We start from the raw sequence: 20,030 nt of genomic DNA on the forward strand, positions 1-20,030 counted from the left end.
CTGGCTTCCAGTGAGGAGAGTACAGTAGTGATGGCAGAGACGGACGTCTCTGAAAAAGATGCTGAGGATCAGGAAAGAAAGGAAACCAACATGGACACAATCATGCAAACATCTAGTGATGAGGAGGTCAAATCCAAGGAAAATGATGAAACCAAGACGTGTTTCCAAACAGCGAATGTCAAGGTGGATCATATTCTTTTGGAATATACCAACTGGCTTTGGTCAAAGTTTTCAGATAGTGCTGTGCATTATAACTGATACTATATAAATTACTTTAATTTTAGGAATCCTCGAATTATGTTAACTCAAAGGCAGATGAGAAGCAAGATTCTGCAGCTGATGAAGGAAGCGGAATGAAGGCGGGAAATTCAGACATTGTGTCAGAGATGCAGAAACGTGATGGATCCAGTGGGTAAGAGCATGTAGTAAAGCACTCAAAGTCTTCTGCTCAACTGATCTCTTGTACTTTACCAACAGGTACAGAGTTTGTTCGGCCCCTGTGGTCGGTTATTTCTGCAGCTGCCATATATGCCAGTGAGGAAGAGGCCAAAAGATGAACACTTCAGGACCCCAATGCATCATCAAAAGCTGAAGGCAAACCTTCTAACTCCTAACTTGCATGATTATTTTGCATATCTGTCTTCAGTGTTCGATTAGACTGACATGTGTTCTCATTCCTTTTGTCTTAGGAGCAAAAGGAGCGAAACAGTTCAACATAAACAATGACACAGAACAGAAACAGCATGAACATAGCATACTGTATTGAAGTCACATCATAATATTTGTCAAATGATTAAGTGATTCATTAATAATGCAGGACTTATACTTTTTTCTATTACTATAGCCTCTGTTTTTCGTGTTGTCTTTGTGTTTCAGCAATGGTTTTATCTGGTAATCACTAAACAATTTTTTTAAATATAAAAACATGTATTTTCGTACACTGTATTACACTGGATTTAATTCATAAGTTAAACGAAATGAAGTAAAATAGTTTCTGCTCAAATAAAACACGTGTACAGTTATCAACGAAACGCCTGTTTTCTTCATGCGTGTTTTGATTGGATGGCTGATGGTTGTCTCCGCCCACAGTGTGCCGTTTCCATGACAACCCAACATGGCCGCACACGGTAAGTAGAAAGATGTTTATGATTTGATCCTAACTAGAGTAGATTTTAGCTTGATTTCGTCACACATTTCCCTATATTTTATTGTGAACAGAGCAAATGGCTTTCATGAAGCCGAATAAAACGTTTTGGTAAGGACCAAGCGATCAATTAATGATTCGAATGAAGGAGAAGCATCTTCAAGCTAATGCTAGCCGTTCACAACACTAACGGTACTGTCGTTTTGTCAATAAATATTTATTTACTCGAATTCTGGTGATTGCTTTTGAACCGAACATTTAAAGTAACAAAACTGCTGGACTTTGATGATTGTGCGTCATGGGTCGTTAGGATTTATCGCCAGAATTGTGAAATAAAAGTAGCACATTATTATTATTATTATTATTATTATTATTATTATTATTATTATTATTATTCAGTGACGTAAACTCGTTTCCAAGCTACCAAGTATTGAGGAAAAAAACCAATACATTTATTAATCAAATGCATATATGATTTATTTTCTTATTTAAAAATCAGTGTATTTGTATTTAAAAAGACGGATTTAATGAAAATGTGAATTGCATGTTGTTTACAGATGATGTAATTAGTTTCAGCATCATTTCTTAAAGTTTGCTATGTGATATTAATTACTGACATTGATTGTGGTCTGAGGTAGGTGCATTTGTGAGAGATTTATGACCAAAAACAGAAATAAACAGATAAAGTTACAATAATTCACTCTCCTTACATGCTTACATTGTTCATTAATTCAGTGTTTAATTTTGCTTTTGCAGGAGGACAACCTGTCGTATCCTTCCAATACAGTTTTCTGATTTACAGTGGCATGCGAAAGTTTGGGAACCCCTTGCAAAATCTGTGACAATTTAAATCATTTTAACAAAATAAGAGAGATCATACTAAATGCATGTTATTTTTTTAGTCATGTCCTGAGTAAGATATTGTACATAAAATATTTTTACATTTAGTCCACAAGACAAAAAAAATGCTGAAATTATTAAAATAACCCCACTCAAAAGTTTGGGCACCCTTGGTTCTTAATACTGTGTGCCGTTACCTGATGATCCTCGACTGTCTTTCTGTTTTGTGATGGTTGTGCATGAGTCCCTTGTTTGTTCTGAACAGTTAAACTGAGAACTATTCTTCAGAAAAATCTTTAAGGTCCTGTACATTTTTCAGTTTTCCAGCATCTTTGCATATTTGAACCCTTTCCAGCAGTGACTGTATGGTTTTGAGATCCATCTTTTCAGACGGAGGACAATTGAGGCACTCAAACACAACTATTTAAAAAGGTTCAAAAGTCACTGATGCTTCAGATGCATTAAGGGAAAACCTTTGAACACGATGAAGATGTCCAAAAATTTCTTATTTTGTTGAAATATTTTTTTTCCCCATTTAATTCTGCCCTTCGTAAGCAAAAGAAGATACTTGTATGTTTCCCGGAACACAAATTAAGTACAATTTACCTTGATCTTCAAATTCCAAAAGTTTTCACACCTCTATCTATATATTTGTTTATGTTGCTTCTTAACGAAGTATCTCAGTTGTCCTCCACACCACTGCAGATCCTGTTTCACTTGAACGGCTGGTATTTTGCAGCTTTCTTCATCGCTGAGATTCTTATGTTTATCTACAAAGGTGATGTATGGACTCAATAAATCATTGAATTGTTGAGATGTATGATTTTTATATACATGTGTATGACATAATCAGTGTTTGCTGTGCCATTTGCAGGGGTGATCCTCCCTTACCCACAAGCCAATCTGATATTGGATGTTGTCTTGCTGCTCCTCTTCCTGGGCCTGGAAACCCTCAGACTCTTCTATGGTCAGTGTGTGGGATGTTGTTTAGTGTGTTGATCTAGAAGTAGTTTTTATTTTATCCAGAGGATTAAAATCATCCTCGTTCAGAAGCCAACTCTTTGGAGCAGGGTTGTGCAAAACTGAATTCATAACATTGAATTGAAATGCCAGGAAGAGGAAGCGCATTCCCAATACAAGTTTTGCTAAATAATATTTATAATTACACTGTTCATTTAATACTTTATTCCCAGTCATTCGGCGAGGATGCATTATATTGTTCAAACGTGACAGTAAAGAAATTTAGAATTTTACAAAAGTTTGCTATTTCAAATAAATACAGATCTTTTGATCTTTAGATTCATCAAATGATTCTGAGGGGGAGGGGGGGAGTATTTCCGTTTCCAGCATAACTGTTTTCCACGCTTATATATATTGATTCAAAGAAATTTATTCATAGACATTTCAGAGCACAATTATTTTAAATTATAACGAAATCTCCCAATATCACTGTGTTTACTGTGCTTTTTAAAATAGAGATATCTTTCAAAAACATTGAGAAATCTTATCAACCCCAAACTTTTGAAGGAATGCTGTATTTCTCAGTCATTTAAATACAAATGCCAAAGTGATTATCACAGCATTCATTTTCATTTAATTCAAGAAAGTATGAAGTACGTTAAAAAATAATTAAACATTAATATCACGTTGATGAGTAATTACTATGAACATGGAAATAAATGAAAACCACTTATTTTACAAATTTAATTTGAATGCCTTGAATTTAAATCTGAATTCCAATTCTACATCCAGTTTAAATTCTGTGAAAATTCCGGTAACTGAATTGGAATTTAAAATACTTTCTCTGTTCAGTTCTCACCTGGATGGATGAATGTTGGATGATAATGATTGATTACCTGTTTGTTGTGCACACTTTGTACTGGTAAAAATGCATTCTGCCGTTCAGGCTGGAAGGGGAACCTGTGTCAGCGCTCTCTGGCTCTGTTTGTGAGTGTTGCTGTTCTGGTGCCCTGTGCGGTGCTGAGCGTCTACTACCTGCTGCTGCAGACCTTTGTGTTACGGCTGGAGGTTGTGCTCAATGCTGTGCTGCTCTGCTTCTACAGCTTTGAGCTGATTCTGGGGCTCATAACCCTCTCCGTTTTTTCAAGGTAACTACTTCTGTATTTTCTGTTTTTCAACATATTTATCCCACAGTTGCAAAGAGACATACAGGTTATGAAAAGATGTGCATTGAATAGAATAAATATATGGAAGTGGAAATTTAGCAACATAATTTTCAAGTTATTAGGCCTTTTAAAATACAAGATATTTACACTCAGCAATTCTTTTTCCACTCTCTTTCAGGGCCAACATTTATTAATTCCATCTGCTTTTTTGACGTCTGAATGAAAACACTGAACTGAATAAGCTTGCAGGCTTTCAGATTGAGAACCGTTAAGATCTGCAATACATTTAAATTACATAAAACAGACATTTCATTTGTACAGTTTTTCAAACAAATATAATAAGTTGATCTTGAGATGTTTTAAAGGCTATTTTCAGTGTACTCTGATTTTTTATAAATAATGCATTCTTAATTGCTATGTAAATGTATTTATGTAAATAAAGTTTGCCATTATTAGAGTGAAACAATTGTGTCATCATATACTTACTACACAAACACACACATACACATTTTTGAAAAATAAAACATTAATATCGTGAAATAATATTTGTACAATTTAAAATAATAGTTTTATATTTTTTTATGTAATTTATTTCTTTGATGCGCAGCTGTATTTTCAGCATCATTCCTCCAGTCTTCAGTGTCACGTGATCCTTCAGAAATCATTCTGATGTGCATATTTGCGGTTCAAGAAACATTTCTGATTATTATCAATGGTGAACACCGCTGTGCTGCTTCATATTTTTGTGGAAACTGATGCATTTGTTTTCAGGATTTTTTGATGAATAAAAAGTTACATTTCAATTATTTTTGGTGACATTACAAAAGTGTTTACAGTCACATTTGATCAAGTTTATGTAAGCTATTACGGTATTTTATAAAAATTATTTTCTTTAAAAATCCCACCAATCCCAAACTTTTGAAAGGTGCTTTATCTATTTGCCTTTTCACATACATGATACTGAAAGACAGTATTTTAGGTTTTGTAACATTAAATTAGTGACAATTCAGGCGAGCAGCAACCTCAATGTTAAAAGTAAAGTTCCTAATTTCCCAGATGTCTTAACTGTGTCAGGTTGTGCATGCTGTGACTGCTGTCAGGTGAATATCATAATCCTAATTACTATTGGACACAGGATTATGAGTCTCTTTAAAACAATCTCCAGTAATCCCAAGTGTTTCTCACCATCCTGCTGCCGAGCTGCATTGGACAACACCGAAGCTTTGGGCAGCTCTAACCCTGTATAGAAACCCCTTTCAAGTCCAACACTTCTCTGACAGCTAAGAAATGGCTGCAGTGGACAAAGATGTGGCTGAGAAGTTTTTGGACAGTAATCCAACTTTTGCCAAGCAGTACTATGACTCCAGGTTCCGGGCGAAGGTCGTCTCTGACCTTCTGGCGACCACCAAGAAAACAGAAGTGGACATCAGCTCTTACCACGACCTGAGCTCTATTGAAGAGTGCGAGGTCATTTTCGATATGGTGCGGGACATGCAGGAAAACCTGCAGATGGAGAGGGCCGTGTTCAACCTCATGCGGCATCTCACTTTTATTATGCGAGCCGACCGCATGAGTCTCTTCATGTACCGCCAGAGGAATGGCATAGCTGAACTGGCCACACGAATCTTCAACGTCCATAAAGATGCCACACTGGAGGAGTGTCTGGTGGCACCGGACAGTGAGATCGTGTACCCACTGGACACAGGCATTGTGGGCCATGTGGCCACCACCAAGAAGACCGTCAATGTACCTGATGTCACACAGGTAGGAGAACTACTCCTGATGAGGAACAGATAGTTCAGCTATCCACTCCTGTGTGTTTATGATTATGAAACGAAGTGCAATTCACAATATGACCTGTAGAGAGCAGTGCTGCGCTGCTCGTATCATGAGCAGTCGAAAAGGACTCAATATATGAAAATATCATGTTTATAAGCTCAACAGTTGTGTCTTTTCTGTTTTCATGAATCATATTATAACCAGCAGTTCAAATCAAACAAGCAAATCAAATAAATTATTACATAAGCATCCACACTCTCAGAAAAAAAGTACAATAGCTGTGATCAGGGTGACATCTTTTCAAAAAGCACACCTTTGTACCTTATTTTCTCCTAAAAGGTGCATATTAGTAGCTCCAGTGTAGCTTACATATTAAAACCTAAATAGTACCTTTTTAAAGGATATTACCATTAGTTTTCCCAGTGCTGATAAACGTGAGAAATGTGCAGGAGATGTTGCACAGACAGATATATATGACTCAAATCTCCCTCTCTTTGATTAGAAATTACTAACCATTTTTCAAAGAAACGGGCTGTTGCTTTTTGGTACCAAGTGTGCTTCACTGCTTCTCAGACAGCAATATGCTTTCCTCGGTAGTGCGCATAATATATATTTTTTTTAAATGTTGTTTTTTCAATCTTTGCATTATGTGACCGAAATACCAAGCGGGTCAGTTTGAAACCCTGGATTCGGCAACAGTTTATCTCAGTTTCATATGTCTGACAGATAGCTGAACTATCAGTATATCCACAGATAGACTGTTTGTAAATTGGAAAGGTGTATCAAGCTTCTAAAACAAGTGATTGATTTTGAACATTCTGAGTGAGATCTCTGTAACTCTGTTATTAGTCTGCATAAACGCAGGCCAGCGCGCTCCTGCAGTGAGTTCTGTTAAACTCTTTAATCTGAGCTGAATTAGAGCGATCCGGGATTAAATCTAAAGGTCAGTGTCTAACTCTGTGTTCCTCCAGTCAGCAGAATATCACTGCTTGCATTTCACCTTCCCTTTCTAGTGTCCATGTGAAACAGAATATAAAGGATTTATAATGTTTCAGAGACACCTGAAATGAAAGCAATTCAATAAAATCAGTAATGAATGTCTGATAATTGTCAGTTTAGGTTTTCATATTTGGATTTGGTTTAGTTGCATATTATTATGCATAATTGACTGTTATTGCTATAGTCAGTATAGAAGTGTTACCAAATTTAATTACATTTTATTTAGTCCATTTGTTATCATTAGTTAACTACATCAGTTTACATGGACAAGCAATTGTATTTGATAACTTTAACGAAGATTACACTGAACATTTGGTTACACTTTATTTAAAGATGTCCTTTTTACAGTGTAATAATATATTTAAATACTACTGATTAATTTTAATAACATTAGGATTAGGATTAAGTGCATACAACATACAACAAGGACAATGTGAAGTAGTGTTGCCAAATATGGCAACAAATGATCATTGTTAGTTAAAGTTAATGTGTTTATATTATTGTAAAGTGTTAATGGTGTTTTAATAGGTATTATAAGATTTTGTGCTCTCGTCATTTTGACCTGGAGAGAATAGTCTAGTTTTCTGTTAGCTAGTTAATTTTATTGCATTGGACTAAGATCTATTTACTTTGCTTACACAGGGGTATGATACACTTGTGGTGTTCCTAAAAAAAAAATGAGCAGATTACAATTAAAATGATTATTTATTGAATTTTTTTTTATGCTGTATTATTACGAAATATTAGATTCAGTATTTTAAGCAACTTGTTTTCTTTCAGTTAGCACGTTTTGTATTTCTTTATGGAACTGATTGATCATAGGCCTCAGTGATCTTAGCTAATGCCCCCAATTTATTGTCAAAATTATCCATAAATAATGCTTTTTTTCCATCAAAAACTGAGGTGCATAAACTGAGAAACAGACTTTTTCTCAGAACACAGCCCGCAATAAACAAACCTTTCTTTAAAGCTAAATTAAGCTATTTAACTGTGTATATCGGTGATGTCTTACCACAGTAAATTAAAATGTGCTTCACTCTCCAGGACAGCCACTTCAGTGATTTTGTAGACAACCTCACGGAGTACGAGACCAAGAACGTGCTCGCGACTCCCATCATGAACGGCAAGGACATGGTAGCCGTCATGATGGCGGTCAACAAGATTGGCGCTCCTCATTTCACTGCTCAGGATGAAGAGGTAGCATTCACTTACATCATCCTCTGTGATAGCGAGCATGCTTTGTGTTTATACTCCACAATAAGTCCAATTTGAAACGTAAACAATACCAGAAAGATTAATTATATGCATTGTGCTCCCCATCCATACTTTTAGTCTCAAATCCCCAGTGAAGCATTCTGATTAAACAGACTTCTACAGAACAGATTAAACGCTCTATTGGAGTGAATCGAACTCTGTGTCTTGTAGACGCTGAAGAAATATCTCAACTTCGCCAATCTTGTGCTGCGAGTTTTTCACCTGAGCTACCTGCACAACTGTGAAACCAGAAGAGGACAGGTGGGATTTCTGTCAGGTCGTGATTTAAGACTTTGACCCATAAACACTGCAGCTTCATGATCTTGTCATTTTCATCACATCTACATTGAAGGTGTTGCTCTGGTCTGCCAGCAAAGTGTTCGAGGAGCTGACTGACATTGAACGACAGTTCCACAAGGCCCTCTATACGGTCCGAGCCTTCCTCAACTGCGACCGCTACTCCGTGGGCCTCCTCGACATGACCAAAACTAAAGTGACTGGTTATTTATTCAATGCATGAAATATGCAGCTGGATTTGTAGCTCAAACATTATTGAAATATTGTATTTGTATTCATTTGTCTGCAGGAGTTCTTTGATCTTTGGCCTGTACTGATGGGAGAGGTGCCCCCTTACAGCGGACCAAAGACCCCTGATGGCAGAGTGAGTATTACGCCGAATATATATGTTTGGTTAATCGTGTTAGAGAAACACAAAACTACCCTGGATTAATTATTTTGATGCTGTCACATGTTTGACTTACGGTTTTAATTCTGCTCCAGGAAGTGATTTTCTACAAAGTGATTGATTACATATTGCACGGAAAGGAGGACATCAAAGTAATTCCGTAAGTTGATACATTTTATATTGCCTGTTAAATTTGAGATTCCACTTGGCATTTAATTAAGCCCAGTATTGCCACATGCATTATCATGCATCATACTGCATTACATGCATTGTAATTATTGTACCTTATAAACAGACAGATCAGGGTGTTTGTAAGGGTGTGTCAAACTCATGGATGGGCTCATCTAGGCCCTCCTATTGAACCAGGCCTGAGCAATAATTCATCTTCGAGTACAAATTTTAATATTCCCAGCATAGAGGCACTACCATTGCACTACCAAGAATGCATTTAATTGATCAATAGTAAACAGTAAAGACATTTATAATGTCACAAAAATATCTATTTCAAATAAATGCTGTTCTTTTGAACTTTGTTCATCAATGCACCCTTGGGGTAAAGAACACATATCACTCCACAAAATATTAAGCAGCACAACTCTGATTAACTATAACAATAGTAGGAATAATAATAAATGTTTCTTAAGCATTAAATCAGTTTAATGAGATGATGAGACACTGGAGACTGGGGTAATGATGCTGAAAATACAGCTTTGCACCATCGGAATAAATTACATTTTAAATATATATTTAAATAGAAATCAGTTATTTTAAATTGTAATATTATTTATCTGTATTGCTGTTTTTACTGTAATTAATACAGCCTTGATTTGCATGAGAGACTGTGTTTATTTTGTGTTTATTTTTTTTTACTTAGATGTACAGCCTAGAAAATAAAAATGAGATTTTCTGATCAGACACATGTGTATTTTCGTTACAGTAACCCTCCAGCTGACCACTGGGCATTAGTGAGTGGGCTTCCCACCTACGTCGCAGAAAACGGCCTGGTGAGAGTCTAGACCCTTATTCTCCTCTCCTACAGTAGCCACAGTAGTTGGAAGCTATTATGGTTTATAATGCTCCTGTCATGTGCACAGCGAGGGGGAATAGAATGTGCTCCCACACCGAAATGATGGATAATTGTAATTTTGTGAACCGTAATTAATCAGCAAGCAATGCCCTTTCTCAGTGAGCGTGCCTGCTGCTTTCTCTTCACTCTGTCTTACAGATCTGTAACATCATGAACGCTGCTCAAGACGAGTTCTTTGAATTTCAAGTGAGCTTACTTTAACTTCTCCCTCTGTGAAAGCCCTTAATAATCAATGAAATTAAATAAACAAAAAAGGAAAGCTGTATACCTCAGCTTTTTGTTTATTTACGAAAACCTGATGTATCCTGCCAGAAAGAGCCTCTGGATGAATCTGGATGGACAATAAAGAATGTGCTGTCTTTGCCCATCGTAAACAAGAAAGAGGAAATCGTTGGCGTGGCCACATTCTATAACAGGAAAGATGGGAAGCCTTTTGATGACATGGACGAAACACTAATGGAGGTATCTGAGGCCACAGTATAGATCAGTAGTGTGTCATACCTATATATATATATATATAGTAATGGATAGATCAGCAGACTCTGCATTATGCATCACTGAGAACATTTCATAGTGTGTTTGCTCCTTGAAAGTTCGCCATGTTCTTAATCTATTATGCTGGGCTTGTTGGATTCAACTAAAATGCTAAGCCAAAGTCTTCAAAAAGTACTTTGTACTTATGTGTCCGTTTTATCTTAATGCTACAGTCCACTGAGCCTTTCATTAAAGTTCAGTCATGTGGAGATGTGATGCTTTTTTTTTTTTAATTTCTAATTCATTTCCATCAGAATGGAAAGACTTCTTTTAATCTAAATGTGTGAATCTGAACTTGAATGTAAAAGTAATTCTGTATCTCTTTCAGTCGCTCACTCAGTTCCTGGGCTGGTCAGTGCTGAACACAGACACGTATGACAAGATGAACAAGCTGGAAAATCGCAAGGACATCTTTCAGGACATGGTCATGTACCACGTCAAGTGCAGGAAGGATGAGATTCAGAATATCTTGGTGGGTTCCTCCAACTTTATAGGATGTAGTCCACTAATTAAAGGAATATAAATTACACTACACTGGTAAAGCTGGTTAGAGCACACAGTATATGTGGAGAAGCACTGTTGTCATATATATCACTATGATTGATCATCACAGAAGAAGAGTCTTAGAATATCAGCCTAGTAAAAGTGATGTTTTTTGTTCAGAACACACGTGAGGTGTATGACAAAGAACCTGATGAATGTGACGAGGACGAGCTGGAGGAAATTCTGGTAACACACACACACACACACACACGATCATGGTTTAAAGTCTAGTTGTTTTCTAGCTGTTCAGCTCTGCTGTCTCTCTCTCTCTAAAGTTCGAAACACTGCCAGACTCGGAGGAATCCGAGATCTTTGAGTTTCACTTCTGTGACTTTGAGTTCAGTGAGTTGGATCTGGTGAAGTGTGGGATCAAGATGTACTATGAACTCGGTGTGGTAGACAAGTTCCATATTCCCCGTGAGGTGAGTGATAATGACACATGTTTCGGCCATATGTCTAACTCGATATTTCCAGAGGTTAGGGTTGTTCTGGGTGGACGTTTATTTGGGACATTGTTTGCTTACTGTATAAGACAGATCCACATGTTCGTTTTCTTAAAGTTAAGAATATTTCCAAATAAACATTTCTTAAACATGTTCTCATCTTTTCTTTCAAGATTGTTCTAAAGTCAAAACCTAAGAAGAATTTGAATCTTAAAAATCATTGTGACACTTGGTAATAATCTTATCTGTTTTACAGTTAATTGACGAGTCAAGTCAGATTTATCGCTGGTTTCACAATAAACTTTGCAAAAAAACTTAAAAATATCTTCATGCCTTATCGTCACATTCAGAGCTGAAATTAAAATACAGTTTATTTTTTGTGATGATATCAGAAATCAAGCAGCTAAGAAATGCTAAACAGTATATATCACCAAATGCAGATATAGTCGGACATAATTAGAGCTCCAATTTTATATAAAAAGCTGTTACTTTTGCAGTGAAATTAAATATGCTATATACTGTACTATATATCCTTTTATGTGACTGTACTATATGTAAAGTATGTGGGAAAAGTTGCATATTTTATTTTGATTTATCTTTTATTTAGCCAGGAGAATTCCATTGAGATTTCCCAGTCTCTTCTTCCAGGGAGACCTGGTCTAAATTATGTATACTCTGAAGAAACACCAGTCAGTGATGATATAAACAATGACATCACTTCCTTAGGAAGATTAGGTGAATCTGAACCTGGTCTGAGCCCCCCCTTCAATGTATTTTCACTCATTTAATCATTTTCAAAAGTAGATATAATTCATGTCTATAGCACAAACAGAGCAAATCGGGATATGCACCCAAGTTGAATTTATTTTAAAATAGCATCAGTGATTTATGTGCATTCACGCTATCAAGCAGCACTATTGCTTCTACCAGTCGTCTACAAAATGCACTAAATGTTTCAATGCATTCTCTTCAAGATGTTTTACTGCACATTGTACAATGTAAATACAACATTTGCAGTGCCTTGTAAGACGTAGCTGAAATTGATTTCTCTCTAGGCCCTGGTGCGCTTTGTGTACTCAGTCAGTAAAGGTTACAGGAAGATCACCTACCACAACTGGAGGCATGGCTTCAACGTGGGCCAGACCATGTTTACACTCCTCATGGTAAGAGAAAAACCTCTCAGAATGACATTTCAAATATTACCTAAAAATCTCATCTCAACCCCTCTCCGAATCTGCCCTCTCTTCAGACACAAGACCTCATCTTGCTCAGCAAAGGCTAGTAGTGAGGCCCTAGTTATGAATACATTGACTGTTCTCACCCCGCAAACAAGAAAAACAAACAAACCAGTCATGTTAGCCTTGCAACCGAGCATTTGATAAATTTGCCCCTGTGTTTGGTGGGTGCAAGAATCGTGGGCTTTTTTTATGGAATATGTTTAATGATACGGCCCATTTCCAACACATGTTCTCCGAAATGGCAGACAGCCTCATCTAATTAATCAGTCGAGTGTAAACCTGCTTCTGGTTAAGTCGTGTGTAATCACAGTGAGCTGGCCAGACGTCAGGGAGGATGGAGGGTTTGAGGGAAGGAAGAAACGCAAGCCAGGCTGCTAATGAGCCTTTCTCAGCGCTACTCCCATGCTTCACTAAGCCTAATGAGCCCTCGCTAGTCAGCCTCCTTGCTCTACAAGAGAACGGGATGTGTCTTAAGCAGGCTCCACCTTGAAGCCTATTAAACTTGTTCTATTGTGTCTCAGACAGGTGACCTGAAGCGCTACTACACGGACCTGGAGACGATGGCAATGGTGACCGCTGGGCTCTGTCATGATATTGACCACCGCGGCACTAACAACCTCTACCAGATGAAGTATGTACTCATTACAGCCAATGTCCCACTGCTCTCACCAAAGAAAAGGGTATATGCATTACAGGATTTAGAAATAAAGGTAGAAATAAGGTGTGGAGGTATTCTCATTTTTATATCACCAACACCCACTTTCCAGGGGTTTCATGCACCACTGGGGTAAGATGTGTCTAAAATAAAAACATGTTTAATGTTAAATGAACATCTGCTAAATCAGTACATGTTGTTTTTTTGTTTTGTTTTTGTTTTTTACATTTTTGTTTAGCATGCAAGCGGACAGAGGTTCAAATCTTGACCTAATATGCATTGTTTATTGTTATTTTTTAAGCAAAATTGCAACTTGACAGAGGAATATTCATCATTATCACAATATACAAAAAAGAAAAGCAGCTTGGACATTTTTAAAAAATATTTTATATATATATATATATATATATATATATATATATATATATATATATATATAAATGATCATGCTTACAGAACAATAGTCATGTTGGTCAAAATTGGTCAAAGATACAATTCTGTTTGCATTCAAAATACAGTTCAATCAAAGAATTAAAGAGCCAACATTTACATTTGAATCATGTTAAATTTATGCAGACTGGCATATCACATTGCATTATGGCGATTTGCATTAATTTTTTATCCAAAGTCTGTGACCTTCTAGGTTTTAAGATTCTGTTTCTGTGATGACTTTGCCAGGTCTGGGAATCCACTGGCAAAGCTGCATGGTTCCTCCATTCTGGAGAGGCACCATCTGGAGTTTGGAAAAACTCTGCTTAGAGATGAGGTAATGCTGAAAATGAATTATATTTCTGGGTGTTTTCATCATTAAAATGTTGAACTCTACAGACACATTGAGAATGTGCATCTAGTTGATAAGCCCATAAATAACTGCCAGCAGTTTCCTCAGTGAGTGAAATAAATTGTTTTCCCAGGCCTTAAATATCTACCAGAATCTGAACCGGAGACAGCACGAAACCGTCATCCATTTGATGGACATAGCTATCATTGCAACAGACTTGGCCTTGTATTTCAAGTGAGGATTTTATTTTTCAGCAATGTGGGATGTGCTTGGCTTTTGTGAATCATTTATTCAGAGTTAGTCTTGCAGTCAGAGCTGCACAAACGTGATTAACGTGAAATTAATAATGATGTGCCTCCACAGGAAAAGGACCATGTTTCAAAAGATCGTAGATCAGTCCAAGACCTACGAGAGCTGGGACGCTTGGACCAAATACATGATGTACGAAACAACTCGGAAAGAGATTGTCATGTAAGTGCACAGAGAAAAAAGCCTGTTAAAAAACGAATATCATCTATACTGACTGTTTGCTCTATAACCTGCATTATATCCTCGCAAAAGATCATATGCAGCAGTCTGAATTTGGTGCATTTTAGGGTTCATAAATATGAATTCACAGCATGGTGTTTTGGTTTTCCACACCGCAGGGCTATGATGATGACTGCTTGCGATTTGTCAGCCATTGCCAAGCCATGGGAGATTCAGAGCAAGGTTAGATATTCCTAATGCATAATGCAAAGTCACACGCGAGGCCTGATACTACAACAATGTATTCAAAAATGTAGGGCAGCCAAGGGTGTGACAGCATAAGAAAACGAAATCGCTGGCATAATGAGTCTGAAATCCCATTCATATGATAATGTATCCATGGTTGGGTTGTTTACATTCGTTGTTTAACACTTATTATTTTATGCATTTCACAGCAGACGGCAATGTAGATCATCTCACATGCGTGAGATTATATTCTGCCAGATGTCATGCATTTAAAAAAAATAAACATTCTACTTTTAGATGTTGTTGTTGTTATATTCATGCAAGTAGATCCCAGAAAAATGATAGAGACAATATTTTATGTTTGCAAATGGGACATGTGCCAGGTCTGTCTCAGTGGGAATTGTACTGTAGCGATTTTGAAGTCATTAATGGTCTCTAATGCACATTGAAATCTAGTTACATGCAAAATCCATATTCGCATATTTCCAAATGCATCTATAAAGAGAATGTATTACTGACTCCGTCCTCTAGGTGGCGTTGTCTGTCGCTGCTGAATTCTGGGAGCAGGGTGACCTGGAGAGGACAGTGCTGGAGCAGCAGCCCATTGTGAGAAAGCACCTGGAGTGAAGGGTGTTGGGAAGGGGCTGAGAGAAAGGGAATAAGAATGAAAAGTTCCCATGGGTCATGTCGTGATTTACTTCCTATTATGCGGAGCACTGAATCAGAAAGAGCGGTCACAATGGCCCAGTCAAACAGACCGTTCCCGAACTCGCCATTTTCCTTGGCTGTGATTGGAAATGCAGGAATGTAATATCTTTGAAATTTCTGTATTAGTTGCATGGCTCTTCACCATCACTGTGATTTCAGTTCAGAATCAGCAGTGTTTGAGTAGTAACTAATAATATTACAAAATCAGATTCCAAAAATGTAGCAATTGTAATTAGATTTTATTACATTTTAAAATGCTCATAATCAGATTACAGTTACTTCTTAAGGATTACATGATTACAAGTTATTCGTGCAATGGCATAATGACCATTTAAATGTCATGTAAATTAATTTGCGATTCATGCTTCTGAGTTTGAGGTGAAAAAGCACCTCTGTGAATTTTATCATGTTCATATTTTAATAATTTACCATGCTCACAGTTCTCAGATGTTGATTAATAGTCATGTGCTGGCAATTGCATAAGCATTGTATTTATTCATTTGATTTGACATTTTCATGACTTAATATTATATTTTCATCAACTCATTAACCCTCTAAAATCTACGCAGCCCTGGCAATCTGTAGGTTGTGGGGTTTCTTTTTGATAATGAATTAAGTACATGCTGTTTCTTTTCCAGCCCATGATGGACCGGAACAAAGCGGACGAACTTCCCAAACTGCAGTGTGGTTTTATTGATTTCGTCTGTTCTTTCGTTTACAAGGTGAGGCCCTCCATTTCGATTAGTAAACAAAACAACACATGGGACTTTATTGATCTACACTTCTAAATGTTCACAGGATCCAGACGAGAGTCCATCAAAAAGCAGATACATAATCAGCATAAATGCACAATGCTGGTCATGATCAGATGTCTGTATACTTGAGTTTTATTGACCTTGAATGTCAGAATGCAGGCTTGCTGGAATTAGAGAACTTGATGTGAAGAAGAGTCACAAAAGTACGATTTTGGGGAAAAACTGATTCGCACAGGGTTTATATTTTTTACTAATTAAAATAATTCACAAATGTCAAAACTTGATTTTCTGAATGTTAGTTAAGAATGTAATGTTGTAGGAGCACTTTGTATTTTCTACAACTTTGCACAATCAAACACAAACACGTTTTGAGAGTGCAGTGCTTCAAAGTCAGAACAGAACAGCAGACTTGCTTTGAAACAGAATGAATCGAATAAGCGATTCAGTGATTCCTTCATTAAGACAAGGATATTCTGCCAAACTATTGGTGGCTTCAGTTTCATATTTAAAGTATAATTTTATTTTTTGAACATTAATGTCATAGTATTGTGTATGCTCTTGTAATCAGTGTAACATGCAGTGTAAATGCATTCATGCCACCTCTGAGCTGCATTAAATACGCTTTGTAAATGTATTTAAATCTTCTTCAGATGTAACATCTGTGCCACCTCTGCAGTATCTACACATACTGATTACGTACGATTGGAAACAGCCCAGTAGTGTCTTGATATTCTAATTTAACTAATTCACTAAATGTAATAATTATGCATTTAATAAGTGATCAAATGCTATCATCCACAAATGAAAGACGAAGAAGAAAAACCTTTATCAATACTGTGGACTAACTACCCATATCATAAATCTTTAAGATTAAAATGCAATAATAAAACATCTAGTATGACCTAGAGGATTCGTATTTGCTCAACATTATACCCGCCTACGATCCTCCCTCTCTACTCACGCCCCGTCTCTCTTGCAGGAGTTCTCTCGCTTCCACATAGAGATCACGCCCATGCTAGAGCGTCTGTTGAACAACAGGAAGGAGTGGAACGCTCTGAAGGAAATTCATGAGGCCAAGGTAGCCAAGCTGGAAGAGGCCAAAAAAGCTAAAGAGGAAGTAAACGCTGCCGCCTCAGCTGGCAAACAAGGTAGTGACTCAAACAGTGTCTCGTTAAGAAATAGTTCATCCTAACATGTGGAACACAAATGATGTTTTGAAGAATGTTTGTGCTGCTCTTTTACGTAAAGTGGGTGCATAATGTAACAATAGAATCACAAAAGTCCATGTCTACTGAAGAGGACAAGATCCTTACGAAATTACACTGAGAATGACAAATGTAAATGCTGCAAATGTGCTTACCTTCCCTTATGAAACAAAAATATATTGCAGTATATTGGAAAATATCATGTAAGGTTAGGCATATATTCTTATATATATATCTTTTTTCCAATATATTGCAATATATTGAAAGTATATTTTTCAATATATTATATAATATATGTATCATCAATATATTATTAAATGTATTCAAATATATAATATATTAGAAAATAAAAAGGGGAAATAATATATTACAATATATCACAATATATTTTAAGAAATATATTGGTAAATATATTTTCCTTTCATAAGGGTTCAGGCCACACAAGATTGTTTCTTCATGGGAACAGATTTGGAGAAATGTTGCATTGCATCACTTGTTTAGCAATAGATGCTCTGCAATGAATGGGTGCCGTCAGAACGAGAGCCAAACAGTTGATAAAAACATCACAATAATCCATAAGTAATCCACACCACTCCAGTCCAACAAATAAATATGTATTGAGAAGAGAAAAGCTGTGTGTCTGTTGAACTGCTGCTTCCGGCTAAAATACAAGTCCTCTATCCATGGTATTGCTTTATCCAGTAAAAAAGTAGTTTCTTCTGAATCAGGAGAGAACTATGCAGAGATCAAACTCCGTTTACAAACAAAAACAGTGTTAACAAATATGTCAGTGTATTTTGATGTGAAAGGACAACAAGAAATTGACCTTTTTTCACTGGAGGAAGCGTTATTATTGATTATATTGGACAGAAACAAAAGTGTACAGTTAAAATGACTTTATTATGGATTTGTTTCTTACAAACACTGAGCTTTTCACTTCAAAAGATGCTAACTGATGGACTGGAGTGCTGTGGATTATTGTGATGTTTTTATCAGCTGTTTGTACTCTCATTCTGACGGCACCCATCCACTGCAAAGCATCCATTAGTGAAGTGGTGTGATGCAAAATCTTTCCAAAACTGTTTCAATGAAGAAACAAACTCATCTACATCTTGGATGCTTGGGGTCAAGTGCATTTTCAGTTTTTGGATAAACCATTAATTTTAAACTTGCACAAAGTTATTGTAAGACTTCATATGGGCCACTTCTGTTTAACTTTATTATTATTATTATTAAAAATAAGACAATGAACATTTTTCAAAAATTCACCTTTTGTATTTCACAAAAGAGAGAGAAAAAAAATACAAATTTTTGTAAAGAATTTTCCTAATAAATATTGTTTTAATTTATGAACAGTATGATTAAGGATGCATTTAACAAACAATTGACATGTCATTTATTCTTTTCCATAACCAAGTTCTCTTTCCTCACAGGAAACGCAGTCCAGCCAACATCTCAGTCCAAGACCTGTGTCGTTTCCTAGACGTCAAACTGCATAAAATCAGACAATAAGAATGTATGACAATGTACTGCTTTAATTATTTCTCTCCACAGGATGTTGTGTAACAGTTATTTACACTAGCCATGCATTTATAGGTAAAGGAAACCTTTTAGTGTAAGTAACAGACTAGTGCAGTGTCCCAGTGGCAATATCAGGTTTGTAAAGTTATACTCTAGTGACTATGGCTGAAAATCTACAGAATGGAGCATTCTTACATACCTAATAACAAATACTTGAGAGTATAGTGTGTAAACCGTTGGAAATTCAACATTATGTTTTTTCGGTATTTATATGTAGAAATGTATAAATAAACATCAAATGAGGAATTTCTGAGCTTAAAATTGTCTTTTTTATTATTATTATTTTTTTTTTATCGTGTTGCTGTGCAAAATAAGACTTCTGCCCTAGGATGCATGCATGTGTGTGTGTGTGTGTGTGTGTGTGTGCTAGTGCTAACTGTCCCACTGGGACATACATAACAGTCTTACAAAAGCATTGGATAACACCTAAGGGGTGTAGGCCTCATCGACTCAGAAGGAAGAGAGCTGATTGGCAGGACAGCAAAGAGGCATTTACGTCATGTCACAGACGCAGTCACTGCACGTCAATGGCTATGATGTCACGTCTTCTGCTACATTTACCTCACTCTCACAGCAAAGAGGTGGAGCCGAGAAAATCTGCAACCACTGCAAAAGCCAAAATTAGCTCTGACGTGAGTGCAAATACACACACCTACTCAGATAGATGTGCATCCCCCTCACACACACACACACACACACAGTGCTGTAGGGAATGATTATTCTGACATCTGAAACACAAACCAGCAGAGCGGCAAATTGCCACAAGCTCTCCGAATGGCTGTGTTAACAGTGCTCTCATTCAGCATGTTCTGCTTCATACCCTCAGTGAAAGGAACCGCCACAATTAGCTTCACCACCTAAAAATGTAGGCACTCTGCATGGATACAACACAGAATGCAACTAGCCATTGGCTGCCATTTCAATGCGGCAACCAATCAGAGGGTTTCCGGCTGAACTAT

At 36.8% G+C, this 20,030-nt stretch overlaps 2 protein-coding genes across 3 annotated transcripts; both read left to right on the top strand.

Moving 5' to 3' along the window:
• Positions 1-276: 276 nt before the first annotated feature.
• Positions 277-4,576, top strand: tmem216 (transmembrane protein 216). Of its 2 annotated transcripts, XM_052614372.1 has the most exons (7): positions 277-412; positions 478-1,127; positions 1,901-1,914; positions 2,669-2,762; positions 2,859-2,951; positions 3,891-4,092; positions 4,289-4,576. In XM_052614372.1, exons 2-7 carry the CDS (start codon positions 1,115-1,117, stop codon positions 4,302-4,304), a joined length of 432 nt encoding a protein of 143 aa, XP_052470332.1. In that variant the 5' UTR covers positions 277-412; positions 478-1,114; the 3' UTR covers positions 4,305-4,576. The 2 variants fall into 2 exon arrangements, with proteins under 2 accessions (XP_052470332.1, XP_052470330.1); XM_052614370.1 differs by lacking the exons at positions 277-412; positions 478-1,127 and adding an exon at positions 1,138-1,336.
• A 718-nt stretch (positions 4,577-5,294) lies between these two features.
• Positions 5,295-19,317, top strand: pde6a (phosphodiesterase 6A, cGMP-specific, rod, alpha). The gene is made up of 22 exons (XM_052614332.1): positions 5,295-5,874; positions 7,933-8,085; positions 8,314-8,403; positions 8,495-8,635; positions 8,729-8,803; positions 8,923-8,987; positions 9,765-9,831; positions 10,053-10,100; positions 10,227-10,376; positions 10,777-10,920; positions 11,112-11,177; positions 11,267-11,413; positions 12,490-12,597; positions 13,194-13,303; positions 14,006-14,093; positions 14,242-14,342; positions 14,472-14,579; positions 14,756-14,819; positions 15,354-15,428; positions 16,169-16,252; positions 17,265-17,433; positions 18,924-19,317. Exons 1-22 carry the CDS (start codon positions 5,398-5,400, stop codon positions 18,971-18,973), a joined length of 2,580 nt encoding a protein of 859 aa, XP_052470292.1. The 5' UTR covers positions 5,295-5,397; the 3' UTR covers positions 18,974-19,317.
• The last annotated feature ends 713 nt before the right edge of the window (positions 19,318-20,030 follow it).

This window comes from Carassius gibelio, chromosome A14 (genome assembly GCF_023724105.1).
Source record: "Carassius gibelio isolate Cgi1373 ecotype wild population from Czech Republic chromosome A14, carGib1.2-hapl.c, whole genome shotgun sequence".
In the NCBI taxonomy this organism is placed as follows: domain Eukaryota; kingdom Metazoa; phylum Chordata; class Actinopteri; order Cypriniformes; family Cyprinidae; genus Carassius; species Carassius gibelio.